At 41.7% G+C, this 9,550-nt stretch overlaps 1 protein-coding gene across 1 annotated transcript in view; it reads left to right on the top strand.

The window, feature by feature from the left end:
* The window catches only part of LOC124475543 (CREB-regulated transcription coactivator 2), a 19,613-nt gene extending 12,615 nt beyond the window's left edge, over positions 1–6,998 (top strand). The window contains exons 14-15 of the mRNA XM_047032247.1: positions 4,800–5,031; positions 5,270–6,998. Coding sequence (XP_046888203.1) covers positions 4,800–5,031; positions 5,270–5,469 — 432 coding nt within the window. The 3' untranslated portion in view covers positions 5,470–6,998. The remainder of the gene's footprint in view (positions 1–4,799; positions 5,032–5,269) is intronic.
* Positions 6,999–9,550: the final 2,552 nt, after the last annotated feature.

Genomic DNA, 9,550 nt, shown 5'->3' with positions numbered 1-9,550 from the left:
GGACTGATGAGACAAAGATTAACTTTTACCAAAGTGATGGAAAGGCTAAAGTTTGGAGAAAGAAAGGAACTGCTCATGATCCCAAACACACAAGCTCATCTGTGAAACACGGTGGAGGTAATGTCATGGCTTGGGCTTGCATGGCTTCTTCTGGGACGGGCTCATTAATCTTCATTGAGGATGTAACACATGATGGCAGCAGCAAAATGAACTCGGAAGTCTACAGAAACATTTTGTCTGCCAATTTAAGGAAAGATGCAACCAAACTGATTGGCAGAGCCTTCATCATGCAGCAAGATAACGACCCAAAACACACTGCCAAAACAACAAAGGAGTTCATCAGGGGCAAGAAATGGAAGGTATTAGACTGGCCAAGTCAATCTCCAGACTTAAACCCTATAGAGCATGCATTTTACCTGCTTAAGAGGAGACTGAAGGGAGGAACCCCACAAAACAAACAACAACTGAAAGAGGCTGCAGTGAAAGCCTGGGAAAGCATCAAAAAGGAAGAATGCAAAAGTTTGGTGACGTCAATGGGTCACAGACTTGCTGCAGTTATTGAAAGCAAAGGATTTGCAACTAAATATTAAGTCTTATTCACTTAAATATGTTTTAAGTATATCTGTTCCAATACTTTTGCTCACATGACAAATGGGTGGATTCAAACAAAATGTGATATTTTCTTAGTTGTGCATCAGATCCTGATGTAAATACTTGGAAATAAAAGCTGAAACGTTGATCTCTGGTCTCACGTTCATTATTTGATGTCAAGCCCAAATGTTTTCAGTCTACAGCAAAAATAAAGGAATTCGCCTCACTGTTCCAATACTTTTGGAGGGCACTGTAGATGAACTGTGCGCTGATTGGTTGGTTTTCAACGAGCGAAGCTGCGGAGCAAAGACGCAACATAGCCAAACATGCATCGTGAATTGTAGATTTACATGACAACACGGTATTTATTTGAATGAAACAGTCAAGAAAATGAAATGACGTTAGCCCCATTGCCAATAAACTAAATCATCACATATTCTACCTATGCTAGATACAGGATAAGTTAGATTTGCTCATAACTGTTAGCAACAAAATCACACTTGCAGCTTGCGGTTGTGAATACAGTCGGAACAGCACTTCTTTTCAGCAATGGCGTCTTAGAAATTGTGCTTTAAATTGTGCAAGGTTTTCAAAACTGTCTTTGGTGAAATGGTCTGAGCAAATTAATAATTGAGTGTCGAACTTCATAGGGATCTTCTCATAGACTACTAGCCTACTACTAGACTTACATAGACATCAGCCATGCCCTTTGAGTGTTTGGTTCCTTGGTAAAACTATGAAAAGTGTCAGCATTCCCTGTACAGCCTGGAACACTGCACTTACGATTGTGGTCCATTTTCAATATCCTTGAAAAACGTCAAAACGTTCTTGTTTGTAATTCCCGTTGAAGTAAACAGAGCTGCGCGCAGCAAATTTTGGGGCGTGACAAAGGTACAGACCAGAGCCAAAAAAGGTGGAGCCACATAAGTGACGTTACAAATGTTTTCAAACCAAGCGTTTTACAGCAGCAGTTTCAAATTGTCGGAAAGAGGTGTCAATGGACTTTGAGGTTCACTGTATGTCCATTTTACCCACCAAACTGTTGTTATTCAACTATGACAAGGTAAGCTTGGTTTTGCAGTCAATGACCCCTTTAAAAGGTTGATAAATTCAGCGTTTTTTTTTTCTTGTAAGGCAGTTAGTAATTTAGGAGGGGGATGACTCAACTTGCCTGTTCAGTGGGTTATAGTCGGTCATTCTTCTAGCAATATACAATCTGACATCCTTGGCTTCTGAGAGACAGATTGTCTTAAAATTCTGATGTAACAGGTAATTAAATTACACAACCCATGACTCATTTCGCTTTAATTGAAGTGTAGCAGGTTAAGGGGTGTGGGGTTTCCACACCAAGCTCAATAACAAACCTCCAACCACACGCCAATGTCAATGCAGATGTATATTTAATCCGTCACATAAAACAGTTTTCCCTTTTCAAATGTTAACACTCAATTGAAGGCTCAACGAGACACAGCCTGTCTCGTTGCTGCACGAAGTCCCTACAAGGTTGGATCCAACGGGCTGCCAGATATCTTCCCTCAATCACCACTCCCCTCACCTTTCCCTGCCGTCTGCCACAACGTGTACATTGGTCTGTGTGTACCGTATCTTTTGGAAATAAAGCCACGATTTATTAGCCTGGTCCTAACCAGACCCTCATACATTTCATTTGTACAGAGGGTCTGGGATCGCTCCATTGACAAACGTCAACTTCCTTGAAGGCGGGTCCTCTGTTGAAGTTTAACACTATTGGATCTGCCCAGAGCCACTCAGATCTGCCATAACCAATCGCTAGCGTTCACCTTAGCCAACTCCTTCACCACTACTGTAATGGAGCTAGCTGGCGTAGCTGGGAAATCAAACTGTTCCCGAACCCCGTGGGGAGGAGGGCCACAACATCATGGCCGCCAACAAGCAAGGAATGTTCTTGCTCCGGCTTTAACTTATGGATATTTGGCAGCGTTGCTACAACTGCAGAATAGCTTCGCTCGCATCTTTCTCCGCCGCCATTACTGAACTACTCAAACTAGTGCACGACATTAATGTCATCGTTCTCAGCCACTCCCTCTGTTCCCTGATTGGACCTACAAAAAATGTGTTTCCAAAAACCGACTTCAATGCCAAACTCCCAGACCTAGCACAGAAGCAAAATCCAAATTGAGCGGAAAAATGTAGGAGGGCAGAGCCAGGCTAAGAGTTTATATCCCAATTTAAAAATGTTCTTTTAGTGGTGCAGTTTATATTTCGAAGCGGCTTATAGCACGTTTTTTTAACAAATCAACTGTAGAAAAACTTTTTTTCATGAATGCTATTCAACCCGTTAAGGAGTAGCGTCGCACATACCGTATTTTTCGGTTTAAACGCCGGAGCGTTTACTACACAATGTTCATTTTTGGTGCAGCGTTTATTCAAGGGCGGCGATTAATTATTAAGATAGATTTAGTGAATTGTAGCTTCAGTGCAGTCAGTGGCGGTCCTAGCACATTTGGCGCCCCGGGCGAGTTTTTCACTTAAACCCCCCCGGGACGAAGAAATCTCGTGCCGCCCTCTACCCCGCCGGCCACACCAACATAGTACACGGAACGAGTGGCACGAACACAATCGCAATGCCTTTTTTGGGGCAGCAGAGGTTGCCAAACACAAATTGTGGAAAATGCCGCCCCATATTTTCGTATATAATCCAGGAATTTATTTTAAAATAGTATCTTCTGGTTTACATGCAGGCCTACTTGAAAATACAATAAATGTTTGCAGCGGACGCATTTAGGCCAGGGAATTAGCTAAAAGAATTGGAGCAACATCTCCCCCGCCCCCCGTTGAAATGAATCAATGACTAAAAAAAAGATTTGTTCATTTACTGAACGAGATTCATAGAACCGAGTCAGTAAAACGATCCGAACTTCTCATCACTAGATTATACTCAGATTTACAAACACAAAGCTCCCCTTCTGGTGGCGACTTATGGCAAATGCGTCTTATTTTCCGAAAAATACAATACATAGTTATTCTCATAGCAATATACAATCTGACATCCTTGGCTTCTGAAAGACAGATTCTCTACACATTCTCATGTAACAGGTAATTAAATGACATGACTCATGAGGCTTTAATTGAAGTTCTATTGAATCCTGGGTAGGAGTTTGGCTTTGCATGTCCAAATATTGCAGGTGTCACTCCATAATTTCATCGAACACTGGAGCAGATTTGGGCGGGGCTCCGAGGTGTGTGCGGCACCGAAAAGTGAAAGGTTGCGCTGATGTAATGTGGAAGCCATATGAAACCGGATCGTCTCCTGCCGTGTAATGCACGTCTATTTATAGAGACTTGCCGAGGAGACCTCCATTGTCCGCCGAGTCACACTGACATTCAAACCGCTGTTTAGCAGGGAAATGGGCCCGCGGCATGGACTGTCAATGAAACTCCCGAGTCCTCAAGAGACACTAGCCCGTAAGTGGTGATCTGCTGTGGCCTTTCGTGTGAGGATGCCCCAGTGTTTTGTATTCAGGGGAAGATGGAGGGTAATGGCAGTGGTATTTAACACTGAGACAGGGCTACAGGGGTTGCCTGTGTTGGTGAGAAATGATCTATATAAGAGTTTGCTCTCTGTCGATTACTGAAAATTGGAAATGTTGTCTGTCTCGTCCTACTCCCACAAGCACAAACAGTTTAATGTAATACTTAAACTGCCATTGATTTAAGTAATAGACGAAGTACCCTAGATCTTTGACTGTTGCCTAATATTGTTACTTGAAATATTGTTACTTTTCCCCACTATGCCGACAACTATTCCTTGTTTGTCAATCTTGTTTTGTTTTCTAGTTATAGTCCACGTTCTCCTGACAAGCTGTCTGTTGTTAATTTCAGGACACGTTACTGCTGAACTCCCTGATCGACGACCCTTACCTAGGTCTACAGCTCTCATCCAGACAGAACCAGCAGGTAAGGCTCAATCCAACCACCTGTTTCTAATCTTCACATATTGGAAATGTTAATCGGTTTCATTTGTGAATAAAGCCATGGGTTTGTCCACTTTCAAACAATGGCTATACTGGAGATCAGACACAGATTGGATTAAACTAGTTGGTCGTTTTCATAACACGCTCCCAACTTGAACCCTTTTTTTCATCTCCCCACTGGGATGCACCTCATACCAGTAACTCCTCCTCCTGCCCTTTACACAACAGCTACCTAACCAGTTAGAGAACTGGATTCTCCCACTGTCTAACATGAATGCCATGTCCCAGTTCAACATGGATACCCAGGGGGAAGGCCTGTCATTCAGCCACGCTCTGGGCTTCGGCTCCATGGCAGGGAAGGGCCAGGAGGGCCCCTACTCCTCCAACCAGGGCTCTCTGGATCCAGGGGACCAGCAGCTCCTCAACAACCAGAACCAGAACTACGGGGGCGAGGGGCGGCACAACGTTCCCAACATCATACTCACCGGTAAGTCTGTCCAGGCTGCCTTGTTGGGGTGTCGTCTTCAGAACATGCGGCATCATGGACGTTTTGTTCATTTTGTTAAGTACTTCTACTAAAAATCTTAGCTGTCACTCGAGCCCTGTTCAGAAATGGGTGTTAGGCTTTGACCCTTTTCACTAGTGACTGAACGAATTTGACAGTTGATAAAAAGGCATTTTAAGTTAGTTGGTTCTGTGAGGTAAACTTCCTCCTTGTCCAGCAGGAGACTCTCCTCCAGGCCTGTCCAAGGAGATCGCCAGTGTCCTCTCCCATGTCCCAGGCTTTGAGATGGACCCGTTCTCCCTGGACGACCCCCTCAGGATGGATCCCCTGGCCCTGGAGGGACTGGGCATGTTGGACGGAGACCTCATGCTGGCCGACCCCGCCGTGGAGGACTCTTTCCGCTCGGACCGCCTCAAATGAGCCGCCGCCCAGCCCTGCACTGCCTCCCCATCCCCTCTGGAGTCAATGTGTTTGGGGTGAAGGGGGCAGAGTGGTGTAGAAACTCCCCTCTTCTCCACCAAAACGTAGCCGACGGAGGTGACACAGATTGGATGGAGCCCTGCTTTGCTAGACTCTCTCGCTGGCAGTTGACCAGCTACAGGATTCGCAAAATGGGATCCAAACGTTTAAGAGATTTGGGTTCATTTTGGGCAGAAAATCCACATGCCCTCTCTTTGTTATGGAGCAACTGCGGATGAGGTTATTTCTGCTACATTCAAGCACTTGTTGAAAATGCTGTTATGATGCTTGAGCAGTCAAAACTAAACTTAACAAAATAGGCATTAGGTTGTACGAGTCTTATCTGCATGGTAACTAAATGCACTTGGGATAATGCAAACACGCAGGGATCACGCATGTGATGTCAGCTTGATATAAAAGAAACAAGTCAGTTGCACTTCTTAAAAATCTTATGATATGCATTTGTCAAGCCAGGCCTTAACTATGCTTTTTTGGCTTTGTGTAAACTGTTTTCACTCCTACACTCTAATGAGAGGCCTGGAGTTACTGACCAAATTTGCCATAACTAATAGTAGAATAATAATTCTACTTCATGAACTGTACAACCATTTTTTCCCTGTTCTCTTCATCGCTACCAGCAACTGGCCAGCCAATTGAGAATTGGGCCTTTTGACTTGGGTATTATTTTATTTAGTGAATCCAGGCAAATTTGTGTTCAATGTTTCAACAGTCATAGAAGTCATACAGAAATCAGATGACCAAGCTCCTATATTTCGGAGAGTTTTTAAAAATGAGTTTAAGAAATGTGGTCATTTTGTATATAGTTTTTTTCAATGGAAGATCATCTCTAGCCATCGTATGTAATGCTTCTGTCCTTTTGTTTACATACTTTAAAAGAAAAAGTCATCTTCATTGGACATTGACACCACATGATAGCCACGGATTCTCAAACCGACTCAATCTGGTAATTGACCAATCAAGAGTTGAGTAGATTTTTCAGAACCAGAACTCAAATGTTTTTTCTCTCAGCTCTGTTTTGCTGGCCTATCTGATCCATTGTCTTGCGTATACAGCTTGTTTCAACATGGCAGCTGTAGTTCCTTCGACGCCAGTTTTTCTCTCTGCCACCTGGTAATAAGTCTGGATATTGTTTGTAAGCTTTAGCTGTGTCTTTAACTTTTGCTATGTACCTTGTGTGCCTGCTATAGCGTCGGCACCCTTTTTAGAATATACACCTGCTCCGGATAATTTGTTAGAATAGAGTTCTCCTCCGTTCCTTCAGATTACATTAGAAATTATGAAAGATCAAATGGGTCTTGGGGTTGGTGTGGGAGATTACCAGAGGTTGGGGGGTAATGCATTTAAACGAGATGTTTCGTGTGATTTGAAGTAAGTTGAATACGCAAGGCTAACTAAGTTGGCGACCGCACAGCTGTATCGTGTCCTATGTATTGTAAACGCTGCAATCCCAAGGTTGTTGAGCTTGAGTGTCTGTTTTAGCCAGATAATCCTAGTCACTGTGATTGATGCCTCTTAACTCCTCCCACCTCCCCGCATCTGCTGCACCCGTCTTGCCACAGTAAGGGCCATAGCCAGAGTATAGCAACATATTTTTATGTAACAGTCGTTATTACTATGAAGAGGTTTTATTTTTTAATCAAAGGAGGTCTATATGTATATATTAATATAACTATGAGAGTATATTTAAGAAAACATGCCTTTTGAATTCAGCAACATCCCAAAACCAGCTGCATAATTTGAGAAGCAACAGGTTTTGAGCAGCAAAGTCAGTTTGCGTTTTCAAATGGTCTTGTGCATGTTATGTATGACCGTCCGGTTGCCGTCCAAAGCATAGGGTTAGGGTTAGAGTATATTTCAATGTTGCTAAAATTGTACTGTTGTTGTGCAATAATGCAATGATCCAAAACCTTTATTTGTTTTGTTTCCTGTCAAATGGCGATCCTCAATGCTTTGATGGCATGATATTTTTCCTTGATGAAATGGAAGCCCAGCTTGATATCAGTAACAACAGGAAGTGAGAATGCTTTAGATTAGATCATGTATCTAACAATCCTGACAAAGGTTGAAAATGAGGCTTAATTCCCTGTGATGATCCAACATGTATGGAAACTTGAGATTTTAAAGCTATAGACACCTGTTACATCATTCATAATTGGATGCCACACAGCCTAAACATTTAGTTTAAATTGATATTGCAATAATATCAAGTTTCAAGTGCTTGCAAAGCAGTGTTTGTGTGGACTAACTTGGAACTGGTTGTATTTAGTATGTAGAAAGTGGATGCCATTACACTGTAAACAATCATTTTAACCATGATACTTTTAAACATAATGGTAATATGCTTGAGTGTTGGTTGGAAAGTTTGAACCTTGACAAACCATACACCACTGACCCTATCCAACAGGTCTACTAAAGATTGCATTGTGTGCTGAAGTCACAGCTAGCATGATAGGTTTGAGCTGTCACTGTGTCCCCCTTGTGCCTGAACTCATAGCTTGCTGATTGCCATTATGTTGGTAAGGGAAGCTTGTTACTGATAATTATTATGCATTTTGAATATTGCTACGTGGGGGGGGGGGGGGGGGGGGGTTGGCAGGAGAAAATGAAATCCAATTACGGTAACTCAACTGGGAATTTGTTACAAGTTTATTTGCATTGCTTAGTCCTGTGTTTATTATTGTTATCTTTTATGTTCTGATTTACATGATACTGCACTGTGGATCATTCCCAAACAAAACAAAATATGTTTCTGTGAAGTGAGATTCAAATTGCAACAAAAAAAACTAGCAAGATTTGGTTTTGTCCTAGATGGTGTGTCTTGAGTCCCGCCTGTTTTTAAAAGTTATCCAGATGGGGGAAGTACTTTTCCGTTTTGGTCTGAAAGGTATTTTTATGAAGTTATGATTAGAGTTTCAGAGTCAGTGCCGGTAGCTGAATCTTAATGTGAGAAACCATTGATATCCACTGTCACCTGGTGTGAGAACAGACTTGAAAACGTAGAGAATTTTATAGTTTATTTTTCTGCACTTTGCCATTTGGAAACCCATGAGTATCTATATGGGAGGCTTACATTTGGTTGTCCTGTGTGAATTGTTTTGGGTTGAAATGTTTGCTCTCTAAGAATTTATTGTGAATATGTGACAATGTTACACCCTGCCTCATTGAAATGTAGCCGTCACTTTGCCAATTGTTGACGCTTTTTTCAGGTAATTGTCATGATGTGTATTCAAAAATACACTGCCAAGTTTCTGTTTAAACATCTTATTTGTTTCAATGCAATTTTAGTTACTGAGAGAGGGAACACTAGGCTTCCCGTTTCCCACTTCTACATCTGAGGTATTCGGAATATATCTTCATTACAGTTCTGGCATTTAATCAAAGCATTTTTCATTGCTTTTTTATTAGCTCTGCTTTTACATTTCAGCATCTGCCTGTTGGGCAAAAAACCTGGGATTTGGGGAACACTGCATGGCAAAAGCACTGTAGTGTTGAATTCTGCCTGTAGGGTGTGCTGTTGATCAGCGTTGAAGTGTGTGGAATTTGTAAGATGGCCATATTTTTATTGATGTTATTGTATTAATTACTCTCATAATAATGTTTGTTTTGTTACCTTGTAGTTGTATTTGCTCATGTTTAGGGTCAAGAAAATAAATGAACATATGCATTTTGCTTTTATTTCAGAGTAAGTAATTTACTTTTTCCAACTTGTAATAACCAGGGAACCCATGTGTGTTGTAAATAATATTCTTGAACCATAGGTGCTTCTTAAACCTAACAAGAAAAAGATTTTTAAAAGACTGTACCTTCACATTATTTTACAAAAAATAAAGAAATTGGAAAATAGTTTGGCTAAGGCTTCTTGTGGTGTTTCCGAATCATTATTTTCTACTCTCCTCTCACCAAAACTTGATGAATGAATCTACACAATAAGAAAGATGTTTAAATATCACTTGTCCAGAAGAGGACAGCTGTAAACAGAAGGCAACAGCTGCATGCATGCGAGAAGGCCATCTTACTGCAG

Source organism: Hypomesus transpacificus, chromosome 2 (assembly GCF_021917145.1).
Source record: "Hypomesus transpacificus isolate Combined female chromosome 2, fHypTra1, whole genome shotgun sequence".
NCBI lineage: Eukaryota > Metazoa > Chordata > Actinopteri > Osmeriformes > Osmeridae > Hypomesus > Hypomesus transpacificus.
The sequence above is the reverse complement of the archived record's forward strand: the minus strand, read 5'-3'. Positions and strand labels throughout refer to the sequence as shown.